The 19577-nt window shown below is 39.2% G+C and overlaps 1 protein-coding gene across 14 annotated transcripts in view; it reads right to left on the minus strand.

Moving 5' to 3' along the window:
* SPAG9 (sperm associated antigen 9) overlaps positions 1 to 19577 on the minus strand; it is a 154510-nt gene that overhangs the window by 4280 nt on the left and 130653 nt on the right. For 8 of the 14 annotated variants that reach the window (XM_009432843.4, XM_054671187.2, XM_063799845.1 and 5 more), the window contains 9 exons: positions 17204 to 17329; positions 15795 to 15875; positions 15017 to 15084; positions 12619 to 12767; positions 9819 to 9990; positions 7179 to 7292; positions 5933 to 5971; positions 4836 to 5012; positions 783 to 932 (listed from right to left, as the gene is read on the minus strand). In XM_009432843.4, the coding sequence (XP_009431118.1) occupies positions 783 to 932; positions 4836 to 5012; positions 5933 to 5971; positions 7179 to 7292; positions 9819 to 9990; positions 12619 to 12767; positions 15017 to 15084; positions 15795 to 15875; positions 17204 to 17329 (1076 nt within the window). Of the gene's footprint in view, positions 1 to 782; positions 933 to 4835; positions 5048 to 5932; positions 5972 to 7178; positions 7293 to 9818; positions 9991 to 12618; positions 12768 to 15016; positions 15085 to 15794; positions 15876 to 17203; positions 17330 to 19577 lie in introns of all 14 variants that reach the window. The other 6 variants (XM_001171158.7, XM_001171175.7, XM_009432849.5 and 3 more) reach the window with 3 other exon arrangements.

Genomic DNA, 19577 nt, shown 5'->3' on the forward strand with positions numbered 1-19577 from the left:
GCACTGTTCTATAATCTATTAGACGAAGGCTTTGTCTGATTTGTTTCTGTATCTCCAGTTTAAGAATGACAGGTACACAGTAGGTGCTCAATTAATGTTTGTTAGGTGAGAAAATGAACAAATGAAGTTGTTTAAGAAATATTTTTATTTCTCCATTTTGACAGAAAACCGAGGCTCTAAGAGGTTGAATGACTTGTCCAAGGCCTTCTGACCCTAAATCCTCTGCTTTTCACATAAAACTTCACATTGACCACATCCTGCTATTTCTAATGCTCCTTTCAAACAAATACATTTTGGTATGAAAAGAAATACCAAGGGCCAGGTGCGGTGGCTCGGGCTTGTAATCCCAGCTGGAAGGCCGAGGCAGGCGGATCACTTGAGGTCAGGAGTTTGAGAATAGCCTGGCCAACATGGTGAAACCTTGTCTCTACTGAAAATACAGAAACTAGCCAGATGTGGTGGTGCATGTCTGTAATTCTAGCTACCTGGGGGGCTGAAGCAGGAGAATCACTTGAACCTGGAGGCAGAGACTGCAGTGAGCTGAGATCATGCCACTGCACTCCAGCCTGGGTGACAGAGTGAGACTTCATCTCAAAAAAAAAAAAAAAGAAAGAAATACCAAAAAGAAAAAAACAACAAAAACCCACAAAATCCTTTCGTATGTAAAGAGCTCAAAGAGAACCTCTTATAAATCATTATCAGAGTGGTTTCTTATTTACTTTGGGACAAAACCCAAGTCATAGCACACAGTGCAAACTGAGCACCCAGAACCAATGACATACCCATTCGGAAGTCGATGTAGCCCTCTCCTCCACTGATGACAAGCATAGACTTCAAGGGCGTCTGACTACCAGGCTCCTGTGCAGATGGCCCTGCTTTGTCACCCGTCAGATCCGTGCCACTACTGCTACTTTGTGGGCTGATGACTTGACCTATTTTATACAGAAACAAAAGTGAATATTACTTATCACAGAAGGGAGGCTGTTTTTTTTTTTAAATATTTTTAGAGTTAAACAAAAAGGTAAATATATTCTAATAACCAAATACTGGGGAAGCTAGAAGGCTCTGCATGATCAGAAAACATTTACATTGAAGGTTTTAAGAACCCGATTTGAGGTCAGGCATGGTGGCTCACACCTTCGAGAGGCCGAAGTGGGAGAATCACTTGAGGCCAGGAGATTGGGACCAGCCTGGCAAATATAGTAAGGCCTCATCTCTACCAAAAAAGTTAGCCGGGAATGGTGGTATGCGCCTATAATCCTGGCTTCTTGGGAGGTTGAGGCAGAAAGATCACTTGAGCCCAGGAGTTCAGTGTTGCAGTGAGCTGTGATGCGCCACTGTACTCCAGCCTAGGCAACAGAGCAAGACCTTGCTTCTAAAAAATAAACAAACAAACAAACAAACAAAACCCAATTTGAAAATCTAAGTAAAGCAATTTTGTAACAAAGCAGGAATAGGCCCCAAATCCAATATGAGATATATGCATGGCAAGGTGGGTCTTAGCTGCCTGCTTCAAACTACTTTTTTTTTTTTTTTTTTTTTTTTTTTTGAGATGGAGTCTTGCTCTGTCGCCCAGGCTGGAGTGCAGTGGCACAATCTTGGCTCACTGCAACCTCCGCCTCCTGGGTTCAAGCGATTTACCTGCCTCAGCCTCCTGAGTGGCTGGGACTACAGGCGCGTGCCACCATGCCCGGCTAACTTTTTCAGTAGAGACAGGGTTTCACCGTGTTAGCCAGGATGGTCTCAATCTCCTGACCTCATGATCTGCCTGCCTCGGCCTCCCAAAGTGCTGGGAATACAGGCATGAGCCACTGCACCCGGCCCAAATTACTTTATTTATTTATTTTTGAGACAGAGTTTCGCTCTTGTGGCCCAGGTTAGAGTGCAATGGCGCGATCTCGGCTCACTGCAACCTTTGCCTCTGGGGTTCAAATGATTCTCTTGCCTCAGCCTCCCAAGTAGTTGCGATTACAGGTGCCTGCCACAACGCCTGGCTAATTTTTGTATTTTAGTAGAGATGGGGTTTCACCAAGTTGGTCAGGCTGGTCTCAAACTCCTGACCTCAAGTGATCCACCCACCTAGGCCTCCCAAAGTGCTGGGATTACAGGCATGAGACACTGTGCCTGGTCTCTTAAAAATTTTTAATGAAGTCTTGCTATGTTTGCCCAGGCTGGTCTCAAACTCCTGGGCTCAAGTGATCCTCCTGCCTTGACTTCCAAGTTGTGGAATTACAGGTGTGAGCCACCATGCACAGCCTACCTGCTTCAAACTATTATAGTCTAAATCTTTTGATCTGAGAAGACAGTGGAAAAGGTCTCTCCCTTGAAAAGGAATGTGCTTATTTGTGTAAGAGACTGAGAAAAGTCTTCAACTTAAGCCCTATGAGTTTGCATAGTCATAATTAACATTTAAATTTATTTCAAATCTATGGCTTTCCTCTCATATTTAAGGAAAGTACAGGTTATTTTTAATTTAGATTATGCAAACAAAATTACTAGTAAATGTGCTGTTTGTTCTAAAGCTTAAGTTCTAAGGTAGAATCCTTGAGTGTGAAATAATAGAAAGAGAGAAACCTTTAAACATTATTCACACTATGAACAAATGAGCAGTCTCTAAGCCAACCCTCTTAGCAAGATTTAATTGTGGGATATTTTTTTCCTTGTCAGAATCTGCTGTCCTTTGGTCAAACTACACAGACTGCGCCTCCAGGAGCTAGCTGGACAGCAATTAATGCGACACACTGTAACAAAATTAATGTATGTTGAAAGTGGATAGGATAGTCTGACGTATCCCCACAGGGATTCATTCATGCATTACTCAATTATACTTTGGAAGAAATCAAGCATGCCAGCAATGACTTCTGTTGGTAGACGAGTTAGTTCTGCCACAGAAGCAAGAGCACAGTGGTATTACTGATAAGGCCAACCAGAATGGTTTAATCTTTAGGGCCAACTGGCCTCGCAACAACCATGTTGCTAATTCCACTTTTAGATTTATACCCAACAAAAAATTCTTACACATGCACACAGGAAGGTCTGCTTCAGTATTGTTTTTAATAGTGAAAAAAGAAAGGGGAGAAGCCTAGAGGTCCATCAACAGAAGAATGAATAAAATGTAGCACTTTTATTCAGTTATAATACCAGTTAAATGAATAAACTAGATTTTTATGTATGAACATTGATAAATCTCAAAAAATGAGAAGCAAGTTGTAGAAGCATACATATAAAACACAACATTTAACGTGTAAAGTCCAAAACCACAAAACAATCATACATTGTTTACAAATACATTCAAACATAGTAAAAATACAAAAACAGGGGCAAGAGGATTTGCGTCGACTTCAAGATAGTGGTTACCAATGGAGAGGAAAAGGAGAGGAGAATGGGATTGGAGAGGGATACAAAGGAGATTTAAAGGAAACTCTGTGATATTTCATTTTTTTTTAAGCAAGAGAAACACTGTTACCAGCAATCCCATTTCTAGGAAGGAAATGACTATACAAATATATAAAATGTACAAATGAGGTTTCAGAAAGCTCATTATCACTGTTGTTAAGAATAACTGAATAATTGCTTAGGGTACCATATGCCAGCCCTTGCCCCATGTACATATAATCATTTAATCTTTGGAAGACCCTTGGGAAAATAAGTATGATGAGTAATTTGACGTGTTAGCTCGATACCCAGATATTTGGTCAAACACCAGTCTAGATGTCATTGTGAGTCTTTTTTAGATGTGATTAACATTTAAAACAACAGACTTTGAGTAAAGCAGATTACACGCCACAGTGTGGGTGGGCCTCATTTAACCAGTTGAAAGCCTTAGAAGAAAAAGACTGAGGGATCCGGAGGAAAGAGAAATGTTGCCTCCAGACTGCTTTCAGATTTGGACTGCAACATCCACTCTTCCCAGGGTCTCCAGCCTGCCAGCCTGCCCTGCAGATTTCAGACCTGCTAGTCCCCACAATTGTGTGACCCAATTTCTTACAGTAACTCTCTCTTCATATGCACATACACATGCATCCTATTGGTTCTGTTTCTCTGAAGAACCCTGACTAATATACTACATCACACAGTTAGTTGGTGGGGCAAAGTCAGATTTGAACTTCGTCTAGCTCCTAAACTTGCCTCTTATGGGAAAAAAAAATTCAAAACCTGTGTCCTGCTTACAGATGGTCAGTGACATCACTTAAGTATTGTCAATGGATAATTTGTCATTTTTCACTGGACATCATCACTTCCATCTTTTTTCTGGGTGGTGCTTTATAGCTCCCAGTAGCATTTTCATTAATTTTCATAACAAATGAAGTAGGCAGAGCAGATATTAATCACATCCACCTAGGAGTGAGGAAATGAGTCTCTGAGGTTAAGTGCCTTGCTCGAGGTTAGTGGCAGAGACACAGGGGCCAGACCCCCAGGCCTCCTAGTCCACTGCTTTTTCCTATTAAGCTGCTAAAGGTACCAGAGTGCATTCTATCCTTCCTCCATGCAGCCTTGATGATAGAAGCTTCTTTCTAGTGATTTCTCTTATTAGGTCAAGACCATTTTTGGCAATCCACGATGATAAAATACTACTACTGCTTTTCAAAAGTAAGCAAGTCTCCTAAAGAAAAATCAGCAAATTTATCTTTGGAGGTGGGAGAGATATTCCAAAGTAACTTCATTCAAGTATCCCTATAGCACCTTACTCACACCTCCATTACAGAACTTCCTTCGTATATATTGAAATTACCTGCAATTCGAGTACTTAGCCTTAGACTATTAGGTAGTGGAACCAAGAGATGACAGAAGAGAGACAATTACACGGAACATCTCAACAGAATAATCTAACATACCTGGGACTGCCACAAAGAATTTCACAGCATCCCGGTGCCCATGGAAGCAAAGCTGTGCATGTGCCATTGAACAATAGGGTATAAATGTCCCTGGAGTCACTTTATCGCTGTTTTCATCACCATATACACGGATTACACTTCCAGGACGATTTCCTGGTACACCTGAGGTTTTATTTGCTGCAACAGAAAAACCAAATACCAAATATTTTCCCCTAGAAAACAGTAATGAATGTAAGAGGTTACTGGTTAATCCTTATGATATTATCTAAAAGCTACAGCCAGTTGAGATAAAACAAGGATGGCAATGCCAATTCAAGACAAAGCTGGGAAAAAAAGAGATACAGCATGCTAGTTATTTTTAAGTACCTCAGTAAATGGAGTAGGGGATTTTGCCAGTCTAGCAATAAGTAAGCTTATTTTTTAAACACATCTATTCATTTAAAAAATAATTTTAGTTAAAAAAAAAACAAATTTGAATCTTAGTTGTTTCTTGTTTTGTTTTTAATGCCCATGTTAGAAAACTAACCATTATACAGTTTAAAGTAAATGGGTATATTTGCAAATAAAGTCTTTCTTTATAGTTTATCTTCTGATTTTTCTCCCTCACAGTAAGAATATTTCCCTTGAGGGGGTTGGTAAAAAGCTGTGCTTACAAGAATCCAGCCACTACAATAGAGCAGCTTTTATTGATACCAGACTGATGGTGTGTTGCGTACTGTAAAAGACCAGACTCACAAAACATCCCCATTCCATGGGCAAGTAAGTAAATGAAAGAAATATGATCGGTAACAAGAGTAAACGATGTAAATTAATGACAGCTTTAAGAGATGTTTCATGTTTATACTGGAAGGAAAACAAAGTCTGAAAGAAAGTTCAGCTGCAACAAAAGATGATAAATAGACTAAGCTGCTGAGCAGTTTGGTGGCCATGTAACAAACATTAAAAAAAAAAAAAAAAAAGGACACCTGCTGCGATGCAGTGACTGCAAGTGGATAACATTTAGGAACATTCAAGAGGGTATTCTAGAGGAGTGGTAACAGCCTTACAGTGGCTATTAGAAGCCAGGAAGAAGAGTTTGGTTCAGAATCTGCACTTACCCCTCAGCCCCAGTAAACGTCCCTGGTGGAGGATTACGGCTAAAGTGAGAAAGGAGGAAAGGGGACATGGAGAGGTGCATGACAGGGAGGAGAGAATTACTGTGAGCCACCACTCTCAGCGTCTTCTATCTGGTAAACCTGGTGCTCAAAGCCCCTAACGAAAATAACAAGATCCCACTTGGCATAATACCAAGTAATACATAAAGTTCTTCCCAAGGCTTCTATTAGAATCTCTGCTGAAAAATGAAAATCTGATTTATGGTGTTTTTTTAAAAAATAATAAAGCAATTTTAGTGAATCTGAATCAAAACACTAAGAACTCAATGTGCAGCATTTCCTAAATGCTAAAATTTCTCCTTTATTTCTCTGTGTGTGTGTGTGTTTTAAAAAACAAATCGTGTTCCAATAACTATGCTAAAATGAAGCTCTTACAAATAACTGAAATGAACTCTAGGGGATCCTGGAATCTCTTAGGATATAAGGAGGGGTCTAAATATGATTTATAAGTAACTGCAGGAAAGACAGGTGGGATTGAAACCTTGCTTTCTTTTAAAGGCTTCCGAAATACCTTCTAGTCTTTCTCCCTCCTCTGGCCTGAAAAAAGGTATGGTGATTTTGAAGTGTATATGTATTAATGTATTTTATAGACTTACAGTATTTGCTTTTAAACCATTCCCTGCCATGAATTTTGCAACACAAAAACATTTACTTAATGGATGATTAATGTAATGGAACATCATATGAGAAACACACAAGGTATATTTTATTCATAAAAACAATAAATCACATTCTTTTAAAATAGAAGATAGATGGAAAGGCTTGCTGAACTCCTGAGAAACTTCTTCCACAACTTTTTTTAAACCTCAAATAAGACAAATGGAATATACTAAACTATCTGCTAAGGAGATATGAAAAACCAAGATGAATGCTAGGTAGTGTTTTTGGGTAATGGTATAATAAGGCTTAAGAAAAATGGACTTTAACTTTTATTTCAAAGATGAAATAGGACTGTGATTCCTGAACTGTGAAAATGTTTTCACAATGAAAAACTTTTAATTATGAGTATTGGTCTTGATACATGAAAACTTATTTTCCTAGAATTTATAAGTTTCATTGAGTGAAGTAACTGTAGCTAGATCTTTGCCATCACTGATTTTCTGAGCTAACACAGATTTGAATTTCAGACATAACTATTTCCTATAATTCTCCTATTTGTCCCATGGCAGTTATCTAAAAATATACTTACTTTCTGTCAATGGGATGGAGATAATGACACCATTTCCTGTCCCCACCCACAAACGATTACAAGACACCATAAGAGCTGTAATTCTCACAAAAGAGAAGCCCAGTTTTCCAGTACCTGTAAAGAAAGGAAGGAACACGTTATTGAGAAACTAAAGCAGACAGTGTGTTACATTCCAAGTTCCTTAGAAGTAGCAGGATTACAAAAAAAAAAAAAAAGAAAGAAAGTAGTAGTAGCAGGATTGATACAACACAGAGGAAATGTGACTAGAGCTAGATGGATGTTTCCTGAAGGTTCACATCAAAGTAAGCTCATATTGGGGCTTATTGTCTATCTGACAATTCAGGGTTAATGGAAAAAGAAAAGCCTAAAAGTGGGTAACATAACATTATTAGTTAGAAGAAAAGTACACAGGAAATAGGGTACATCAGGAACTGTGACACAGGATTTACTTAGGGAACTGTAAAACCAAACCAACACATAAAACAAAAAACCCCAACAGAAAACAGTGAAACTGGCAGGGCACGGTGGCTCACTCCTGTAGATCCTACAAGGTGGGATGACTGCTTGATCCCAGGAGTTTGAGACCAACCTGGGCAACAGACCTCACCTCTACAAAAAGTACAAAAATTAGCCAGGCATGGTGGCACATGCCTGTAGTCCCAGCTATGTGGGAGGCTGAGGTGGGAGGGTCACTTGAGCGCAGGAGTTTGAGGCTGCTGTGAACTGTGATCCAACCACTGCACTCCAGCCTGTGCGACGGACCAAGACTTTGTCTCTAAAAACAAACAAACCCAGATAAATCAAGTGTCCTTTGATCTTATAAGCTGAAAAAGTTCTGGTTTCCCTTAAGTTTTCTTTGCACAGATAAAAATCTTTGTAAACAAAATCTATACTTTTCCCCTCATTTATATATTTAGGTTCTAAAGCAGTTTAAACATTTTAAGTATTATACACAAATAATTTAGGGAGAACAAATGCATTTTTGTATTTCAAGTTAATTTTTACAACTGATCTTATTTTCAGTGACTTGAAAGACAAATTTATTGAGCAGGTAATACATTTAAGAAAGACAACACTAGTACTCATAAGCTCTACTTACAAGAACTGAGGGCATGATCGCTGAATCACAGTGTTAGAAGGAGGCTTAATTACCATTCAGCCTAACCTAGGAACCTTTAACCTCCAGTCAAAGTAGATCCCTGAAATTAGTTTGTGTTTGCATGTGTATACATTCTAGGGAGAAGGTACATAGCTAGAAATAAGGTTTTCTGAGGGCAGTAACTCTAAATGGTTGAAAACCACTGATCCAGTTCAATCATTTTTCATGAAAGGAATCCTTTATGACATTTCTAATAATCATTATAACACTAGGTCAGGTGCTAAAGATAGAGCAGGGAACAAGACAATGATGGTCCCTGATCTTCACGGGGCTTAGGGTCTGTAGGGGAGAGATTATAAACAAGAATCACATAAGACTGGTACGATCACAATAATGATAAGCCCATGAAGAAAAAGTATGACAGGACCTAAATGGTCTCTCCTGATTATGACAGGTAGGCTATGACCTGAAAGCTAAGTAAGTAAAAAGGGACCAAGAAGAACTTCCCAGGTAGATGATACAGCAGCACATGTGAGGACCCTGAAATGGGAAGGAGCTTGCTGAGCTGTGGGTCGGTATGAGCAAGGAGAGTGTTTGAGAACATGTAAGGTCTCCTGGTCACGTCACCTCACCTAAAGGCAACAGTGGAGGTGTGTGAAGGTAATATCTGCACCTTGGTTACTAGGCAGAGAACAGACTGGGGTGGCAACAGGGAGCCCAGTTAGGAGGCCTGGGGGTAAAAGGATAGTGGTAGAGATAAAGAAGTAACTGATTTAATACAGTTTTAGAGGCAGACTTGACAGTTCCCGGTGACAGATTAGATGTGGGAAATAAGAGAAGAGGAGTCCAAAATGATCCCAACTTTCCGTCAAGAACAATAAGGGGCCAGGTGCATTGGCTCATGCCTGTAACACCAGCACTTTGGGAGGCTGGGGTGGGCCAATCACTTGAGCCCAGGAGTTTAAGGCCAGCCTGGGCAACACAGTGAAACCTCATTTCTACAGGAAAAAAAAAAAAAAGTAGCCAACATGATGGTGCAGGCCTGTCCAGCTACTGGGGAGGCTGAGGTGGGAGGATCACTTGAGCCCAGGAAGTCAAAGCTGCAGTGAGCCGTGATGGTGCCACTGCACTCCAGCCTAGGTGACAGAGTGAGACCCTGTCTTGAAAAAAAAGAAAAAAAAAAAAAAAAAGAACAAGGTAGATTGAAACATCTGTCTGACACTTTCAATGATAAAAGTTCACTACTCCTGAGAAAACTTAATTCATTGGTTCTACCCAGCATTTTAGACTATTTAAAAATAAAAACAAGGACTGGGTGAGGTGGCTGTGCCTACCTACAGTCCCAGCTACTCCGGAGGCTGAGGTGAGAGGATCGCTTGAGCCCAGGAGTTCAAGGCTATAGTGTGCTATGACTGAACCTGTGCATAGCCACTGCACTCCATCCTGGGCAACAAAGCAAGACCCCATTTCAATAAACAAATAGATAGATAAAATAAAACACCCTCTTTGACTGGTAAAGATAAAACGCGTTGGAAGCTTACCTAACATTTTGCTTACATAAGGCTCAATGTCCACATCCTGTAGATGTTGATAAGTGTGTGCATGATAGAGACGGAGCGTAGAATCCAAGCGAATGGAGACCCACACGCCATCCCCCACCCACGCAAGCTGTCGCACTTGGCTCTCCTTCCTGGGATGTGCATCAAAAGATTTCTAGGAGAGATTGTCCAATCACAAAGTTACTTTTGCTACATAGAATTTCATATTTAAAACTGTGCTAATTTGCACAAGTTAGCAGACTATTAAAAGAGAAGCCCAAATATTATATATTAAACATGATTACTCTTATATACACAATTGTTTTCATCCTGGAATGCAAAAAATAAAGAACTAAGAACGGGATATTGGACTTGAGCACTATATAGGATATCACCTTATAACAGCAATACTAGCACATCCACACTATGTAACAGTGTTCAACAGAAAGATTTTTTTTATTTCTTTATTTTTTATTTTTGAGACAGAGTCTTTACTCTTGTCGCCCAGGCTGGAGTGCAATGGCGCAATCTCGGCTCACTGCAACCTCTCCTTCCTGGGTTCAGGCGATTCTCCTTCCTCAGCCTCCTGAGTAGCGGGACTATAGGTGCACACCACCATGCCGGACTAATTTTTGTATTTTTAGTAGAGACAGGCTTTCATCATGTTGGCCAGGCTGGTCTCAAACTCCTGACCTCAAGTGATCTGCCCACCTCGGCCTTCCAAAGTGCTGGGATTACAAGCATGAGCCACCGCACCTGGCCTAACAGAAAGATTTTATCTCCGGATTTTGTGTTGTTGCAGAGCCACTGTGTTGAAATAAGATCACAATTATAATTAATCAGGCTGGGCGCTGGTGGCTCACACCTGTAATCCCAGCACTTTGGAAGGCCGAGGTGGGAGGATCTCTTGAGCACAGGAGTTTGAGATCAGCCTGGGAAACATGGTGACACCCCAACTCTACTATAAATACAAAAATTAGCTGGGAATAGTGGTGCATGCCTGTATTCCCAGCTACTTGGGAGGCTGAGGTGGGAGGACTATTTGAGCCCAGGAGTTTGAGGCCAGTCTGGACAACATAGCAAGATGCCGTCTCTACAAATAAACTAAAGAAAAATTAGTCAGGTATAATGGTGTGTGCCTGTGATCTCAGCTACCTGGGAGGCTGAAGCAGGAGGCTTGCTAGAGCCCAGGAGTCTGAGGCTGCAGTGAGCTATGATTGCGCCCCTGCACTCTATCCTGGGTGACAGAGTGAGACCTTGTCTCAAAACAAACAAACAAAAATACCAAAATATAATTAAACTAAAAGGAACCCACACTGCTGTATATGTGTGTGAGGCACAGGCTGAGCATTCCCAATCCAAAAATCTGAAATCTGAAATGCTTTAAAATCTGAAAGTGTTTAAGTGCCGATATGATACCATAAGTCACGCTGAACACAGTATTTTTTTTACTGCACTAATGGTATATCATATTTTTCACTGTTATAAAGTATACAGGAAACATAAATAAATTTTATGTTTAGACTTTGGGTTCCATGCCCAAGATATTTCATTATTTATGTATATGCAAATATTCCAAAATCTGCAAAAAATCCAAAATCTGAAACACTTCTGGTCTCAAGCATTTTCAATAAGGGATATTCAACCTGTGTGTGGATAGATGGATGGATGGATGGATGGATGGATGGATGGATGGATGGATGGATGGATAGACAGCCAGATAGCTAGCTAATTAGATAGATATAAACAGATATACAGATAAAGATAGATAGATAGATAGATAGATAGATAGATAGATAGATAGATAGAAAGAAAGAATAGATAGATAGATAGAATTGATATAAAAAACAAACACCAAATGGTTGACTTTGAGACTTCTAGGGAAAGAAATGTGATTTGGGGGAGGGTGAAGGAGAGCTTTCACCTTAAAATTTCCTGTATGCTTTTTGTCCCCCTAAACAATTAGAATGCATTTATGTATTGTGACAAAAAAAAAAAAAAAAAAAAAAACCGTAAGAAAACAATGCTAGGCCGGATGCGGTGGCTCATGCCTGTAACCCCAGGACTTTGGGAGGCCAAGGTGGGCAGATCACGAGGTTGGGAGTTCGAGACCAGCCTGGCCAACATGGTGAAACCCCGTCTCTACTAAAAATACAAAAAAAATTAGCCAGCTGTGGTGGCGGGAGCCTGTAATCCCAGCTACTTTGGAGGCTGAGGCAGAAGAATTGCTTGAACCTGGGAGACGAAAGTTGCAGTGAGCCAAGAACGTGCCACTGCACTCCAGCCTGGGTGACAGAGCAAGACTCTGTCTCAGAAAAAAAAAAAAGAAAAAAGAAAAAAAGAAAACAATGCTAGGAGGTTAGGAGGTTTTCATTTTTACAACAAATTCCCAGTGCAATGTTATTTCTGTCTGGGACACATATGTGGATGTGCCTGGATTACACGTGGGGAGGACAGGGAGGAATCCTCTTCTCAAACAATCCTCATATAACTAAACATAAAAAGAACCACGTATTCAAACAAAAACACATACACATCTCTGGATACATACACAGACACACATTTAAACATTCACCTATGAATCCTCTTTCCTTTTTTAAAAAGCCACTTTCTACCCTCACAGTCAAAACTGGCAAGAGAGTTAAGTAACACAGAAAGCTAAGATATTCAAATACATTACTCAAGTGCCCTAAAACACACAGATCCAGAAACAATTTCTAAAGAAGCTGAAAATAATTATAGTCTAATAGTCTTCAGATAATACAAATTCAATAAATACAGAAAACATAGGCTAATAACTTGCCTCTATTTTCATGGCCTTTGGCTGCACCACATAGATTTTGTTCCTATAGCCACACCAGACTTTGTCGTGTACCACAGTCATGCAACGGATGGAATGATGAGGCCGTCCAAGGTCTAAGAGGTGATAGTTTGACAAATCCCACTGCCCATCTTTAAAAAAAATAAAAGGTTATAGTAAATACATACCACCTGTTACTCAATTTCAACACAAGAAACATTTTATTTGTTGTATAATTAAATTTATTGAGGAAGCACTCAAAGTACCATGTACTAAGTATACCTTTTATTTGCAGCCTGGGTTCTTTTATTCCATAAGCTGCAAAGTTGGAAGAGACCCTCAAAGGTCATCTGCTTCAAAGTGCCACCCAGTACCTAGACCCCCTTTAAAACATGCTCACAAAAGCAGTGATGTGATGATAAATCAGTTACAAGTTATCTGTTTATCATAATATTTTTCGAATTAGAATGGACTTAAGGTTATTTTGGGAATAACGTCTCTCAGTCACGTGCATTTTGATGTATTTTCTTGGGTAGAAGTTGAGGGCAACTCATTGCTAACACTTTAGGAATTATGCATACTATATTTTCAGTGATACTAGAAATATGAAGGAGAACCAGTCATCAGAACCTCGCTTTGCTTTGTTAGCTTTTGTGAGCACACTGCCTCACAAAGCAGCCATTCTATTTTCAGACACCTTTAATTGAAAAATATTACCCACACCTAGCTAAAGTCTGTCTTTTTGTATGTAATCACCCACTCGTCTGCAGTCTTGCAGAGTGGAAACAAAAGAATAAATCCAGTACAAATTTCTTCATTACAGCCCTATGTCTCCTCTTTTCAAAACCAAGTATCTTTGGCATGTGCTCTGTACCTACCACAGTTTATAGACCCTTCATCCTAACTCTGTTTTGTTGATGTCCATTGAATATGCTGTCTTTATCTAGCCTAGTAGAGCAGGATTATCACCAGCCTTGTCTTTGAGGCTTAAGGCATTAAACTCATATTGAGTTTATAGTCAACCTTTAGGTAATTCTCACTCTTCAGACATGTCTCCCCATCGTGCTCTTCTGAACTCAAATGCAGGACTTTACATTGACACTTACTAAATGCATTTTACTTGTCTTATTCTGTCAATATTATTTTGAATTCAATTTACCAAAACATGCATTGTTTCATTTTTTTCCTAGGCTTTTCCACTTATTAGCTGAGTGGCCATGAAAAAGTTACCAAAATGCTCAGTGTTTCAGTTTCCTCATCTATAAAATGAGGATGACCATGGAACTTTCTTAATAATTTACTGTAAAGATTAAACATAGATAAAGGGCTGAAAAAGGTAAAATGGAGCCCTCTCACTCTTTGATGATATGGAGTCATTAACCAGCAATTTTCAGGTACCAATCAATTACAAAAGCACCTAACTGTCATCTACTCCACATTTCCTCAGCCCAGAAAGATAGGAGATTTTGGGAAAAGCTTTTCTAAAATCCACATTCAGAGTATCTATGTTTCATAATACTTCCTAGATATACCAATCAAGTGGGTAGAAAATGATGTATCATTTTTGGTTGACACAAGTACCAAGGAGTTACGGAGGAATACATACTAAATTCCCTCAACTTAATTCATTTAAGGTAGGGTTTCTGATACCAACACCCCTCTATAGATGAAACAATGGTTTTAAAGGGGGAGAATATAAATAAGGTGACATGAAAATGATTAAATCTTACCCAATTAAAATTCTTTAAAAAAAAGTCCAAATGTTAAGTGGACACAAATTATTTTTAACACATAGGACATTAAAAAAACACCAAGTTTCTCCGAATTGCATAAGTATATGAATGAAAAACAAATGCCTCCCTATCACATTATTTAAAAGTACCGGCCGGGCACGGTGGCTCACGCCTGTAATCCCAGCACTTTGGGAAGCCAAAGCGGGCAGATCACAAGGTCAGGAGATCGAGACCATCCTGGCTAACACAGTGAAACCCTGTCTCTACTCAAAATACAAAAAAATTAGCTGGTCGTGGTGGCAGGCGCCTGTAGTCCAGCTACTCGGGAGGCTGAGGCAGGAGAGTGGTGTGAACCCGGGAGGCGGAGCTTGCAGTGAGCTGAGATCGCGCCACTGCACTCCAGCCTGGGCGACAGAGCGAGACTCTGTCTCAAAAAATAAAATAAAATAAAAGCACCATAAAATGCCCATTGTGGTAAACACATTTTCCCTAAGGTATCTGTTAATGTATACCTCCATGCATGCACTAATATATTTACTGATGTTGTGTATTGTTAGTATTTATTCTTTAAACTGAGTATCATTTCTTTAAAACATAAACCAATCTACTTAAAAATGCTTTGCAAAGCAACAAATTAGTGTCCATGTTATACACACATCACCACTCACCCACTCCTCTGTGAAAGATTGCAAGGGTGCCGTCAGCCAGGGCTACTAACACGATTCCCTTCACGTGTCTGCAAACAGGAAAGGGGAGTTCAGAACTCTCCATTCAGGAATACAGAAGGGACCACATGCTACTGAACTAGTTCAGGGCCTCACAAAGGGCCAATCTATGATGAGTTAAGGAGCTGACACCTGAATATAAATGAACACACCACTTTCTTCACTGTGGATGTCCTGCTATGAAAAAATGTCAGCTGAACTAAATAAACAGTATGAATGGTATCTCAGTTATTTCACTTTCTGGCCCAAGGTTCTCTTCTCATCACAGATAATCAACACAAACTCTAAACACCAGAGACATGCACCTTGAGTGGAACCAACAGAGTCAGCCCTGTAGGCTCAGAGATAAACTGTCTGATTTTTTTTACAGTGAACACATAGAAAAGAACTAGTAAATCAATGCCCCAATCAACATATTCACAAGCCATAAAGAATATTCTAAAATAAACATAAATTAATAGGTATTGCTTATTTCTTGCAGTGCTAAATAAATCGCAGTATGGTGAGGACTCAATCAAGCAAGTTATCCTTTCTACTTCGTTTTCTATTATACAGTTTCATTCTCACTTAACTTCTCTAGTTCCATAAAAAGGGTTAAAAAAAACAAACAAATTGGATACTAATTTAGTCGTGAAACATGTATTAGCTTTCAAAGTCTCAAAATCTAGTTTATACCAAAATGCATAGTTTTAACAAGAAGAATTTCCAAAATAAAACTTACACAATACTGAGAATCGAATCTTTAAGTTTAATGGAATGGAGACATTTCCTCCACTGGGCTACAGATGAATGGACATACAAACTGCAAGAACAAAGTCAACACTGGTAAGGCATAGAGAACATCAAGACATTGCATATATCTAACAATGATCGCGAAGTTCATTCAGAAGGAAAGAAGAGTAACATACAAATTTTAGGAAAAGGTGCTGCTGCTTTTGTGCAATGGTCAGAAAAGAAAAATGAGAGTGAGGGTAGGCCTAAGGTAAAGAAATAGGCTGCTGAGCAAAGAAAAACATATGAAGACTGAAAAGCAGGAACTAGTGCAATGCAGTCAGGTTCACACGCTTAGTCCTTGGGCAAAACTCTTTTTTTGAATTGCCTTACCTCTCTACTACACTGATCTATAACTTTTGGATGACAGAGTGGCCCACATAGGGAGTGGCAAACTATGGCCTACAGGCCAGATCCAGTCTGCCACCTGTTTTAATCCAGCCTGAAAGCTAAGAATACTTTTTACATTTTTAAAAGTGTGTGTGGGGGGGAAATCAAGGGTATTTTATGACAGGGGAGATTTATATGAAATTCAAACTACAATGCCCATAATGCTCTACTGGAAGAGAGTTACACTAGGTTTGCCAACTCTTCACTTTATAGTATTGGACTCATATGAAAAAGACATACTACAGGTTGAGTAACCCTTATTTGAAATGCTTGGGATTTCTGACTTTTTCAGATTTTAGAATGTTTACATCATACATAACAGTTGAGTATTCCTAATTCAAAAATCCAAAATGCTCCAATGAGCATTACCTGCCAGTGTCATAACAGTCGTCAAAGAGTTTTAAATTTTGGATTAGAGATGCTCAACAGTAATCTTGCTTAACCTTTGTAAATGCACAATTTTGTAAAACTCTCCACACAACTGGAAAGTGAACAAACCATATAATATTAGTCATCATCACCTGACTTTGCAGACTGTGATTTGTTTTACCTATCTTAGTAAAAAATTCACTAAAAGTTGGGATTGGGCCTTCCTGCAGCCAAAATGTTGGTTTAATCCCTGTTTTCCTGCCCACATTCTAGCCTACATAAATTAAATATTCTCTGTCTTTGTGCTGTTCAGGATCTTCTATTTCTGGAGCACCTCGATTTTAAAATTTTACATACCTCTTCTTCCAAGAATATTATAGAAAGGGAACTGTGACAAAGAAACATATGGCTTACTATTCAGAACCAGTGCAAGTCCAGTTTATGTGGTAGTTGCAACATTGACATCAAATTGTGTGTATATATAAAATTCTTTGCATTAATACACACTTTTTGTATTTGTTTACCATATTTTACTTATCTTCTGATTTCAAAAGCAAAAGTAAAACAACATATTCTAATGTTAAAAGTGTTGACACCTACCAGCCATTTTGAGCTCCAAGCCACATAGTTGGTAAAAGACTACTCATTTTCTGGGCTTCTTCTCTCACCAAGTCTTGTTCATTTGGCAGTACTGATATTTGATCTTTATATGCATCTGAGTCATTGCTGGAAAGGGAGGGCAAAAGGAAAGAAATCTGAGTATACTTAACTATACTTATAGTTTTCAGGGACTGAATACTTCTATATTTAAGTTTGTTCATTTGTTTATTATTTATTTATTTTTTAGAGATAGGGTATCACTCAGGCTGGAGTACAGTGGCACAATCAGGGCTCACTGCAGCCTTGACCTCTCAGGCTCAAGTGATCTTTCCACCTCAGCCTCCTGAATAACAGGGACTAGAGGCACACACACTATCACACCTGGCTTCAACTTTTAGTCAAAAAAAAAAAAAAAAAAAGAAACCACCAAAATTCCAGAAAAGCCAAAGTCAAAAGCTTACATCACATATTTCAAACAATTGTACCAGAAATAACATTAACAAACTAGGAAGCCCAAGGAGCAGAAAAGATAATAAGACATGGTAATGAAATACAGCAGTTAATATTCAGACAATTACTATGGCTGTCTCTTATTTTGGGTTTTGTCATAGTTTCTTCTCAGGTGAGACAGAAGGGAGGGATACACACATACAAAAAGGAGGGAGAAATATAAAGAATTACCTAAAATAAATTAATAAACTGAAATATGTTTAATATTCTATCACAAAACCTTTCCTTTGAATTGTCAGGGCATATTTAGTAAAAGATATATAACCAGGCTATCAAATTCAAACATGACTTATTCTTAAATTAATAATTCAGGCCAGGTGCGGTGGCTCACGCCTATAATCCCAGCACTTTGGGAGGGTGAGGTGGGCGGATTTCTTGAGGCCAGGAGTTCAAGACCAGCCTAGTCAACATGATGAAACCCCATCTCTACTAAAAATACAAAAATTAGCTGGGTGTGGCAGCACATGCCTGCAATCCCAGCTACTTGGGAGGCTGAGGCAGGAGAATCGCTTGAACCCGGAAGGCGGAGGTTGCAGTGAGCTGAGATTGCACTGCTGCACTCCAGCCTGGGTGACAGGGTGAGATTCCATCTCCAAAAAAAAAAAAGAATTAAATGTTAACCCATTTATGCCGGAGGTTGCAAATTTTTTTTGTAAAAAATCAGACCTTAGCAATGACCTTGAGCAGTAGGCTATGAATAACTCCCACAAGCTTAGCATTCCAATAATGGACCACTAGGCATAAATGGGTTATTAATTAATCTTTCTTACTTTATACACTAAGAATATTAAACTTTAAAAAGGATCTAGTTTAAAGAGACTCTCATCTAGAGGGGATCTAGAAAAGGCAGGAAAGAAAATGAAATAATTCACTAAATGGGCCTAGATTAACCAACCCTTTAACGGAGGAGCCTAAAACAAACAGTTTTCTTTGGTTTGTTTGTTTTCTGAGACAGAGTCTTGTTCTGTTTCCCAGGCGGCAGTGCAGTGGTGATATCATGGCTCACTGTAGCCTCCAGCTCCCAGGGCTCAAGCAATCCTCCCACCTCAGCCTCCTGAGTAGCTGGGACCACAGGTGCATGCTATCACACCCAGCGAATCATTAAGTTTTTTGTAGAGATGAGGGTCTCACTATGTTGCTCAGGTTGGTCTTGAACTCCTGGACTCAAGCAATCCTCCTGCTCAGACTCCCAAAGTGCTGGGATTATAGGCATGAGCCACTGGAACTATCTGAATTGTTTTTTAATAAAATATTTGCATGAAAACTAAATTCAAAAAGGTCATCCACACCCATATGGGAAACTTGTACAATGGCAGATTTAAACAATGGCCAATTTTGCTGATAACTGGAGTGAAAATTAGAGTAGGGGTGGGATTAAAATGACAAAGGATTACTTATAGAATGGAAGACAGTAAGTACAAAAAAAAAAAAAGAAAAAAAAACAGATCAGAGGAGAAAATGAACAGAAAGATTTTGACTAATATATAGTCACACACCTGGTAAAACCATTTTGGAAAATGATGGACAGCATATATGGTGGTGGTTCCACAAGATTATACTACTATATTTCTACAGTACCTTGTGCATGTTTACATACACAAATACTTACCGTTATGTTCCAATTATCTACAGTATTCAGTACAGTAACATGCTGTACAGGTTTCTAGCCTAGGAGCAATGGGCTATACCATATGGCCTAGGTGTGTGATAAGCCATACCATCTAGATTTGTGTAAATGCACTCTATGATGTTCACACAATGATGAAATCACCTAATGACACATTTCTCAGAACATATCCCCATTGTTGACTGATGCATGATTATACTTTTATAGATAAGATTTTTTTTTAAATTGGAAGGTGTA

This window comes from Pan troglodytes, chromosome 19 (assembly GCF_028858775.2).
Source record: "Pan troglodytes isolate AG18354 chromosome 19, NHGRI_mPanTro3-v2.0_pri, whole genome shotgun sequence".
NCBI lineage: Eukaryota > Metazoa > Chordata > Mammalia > Primates > Hominidae > Pan > Pan troglodytes.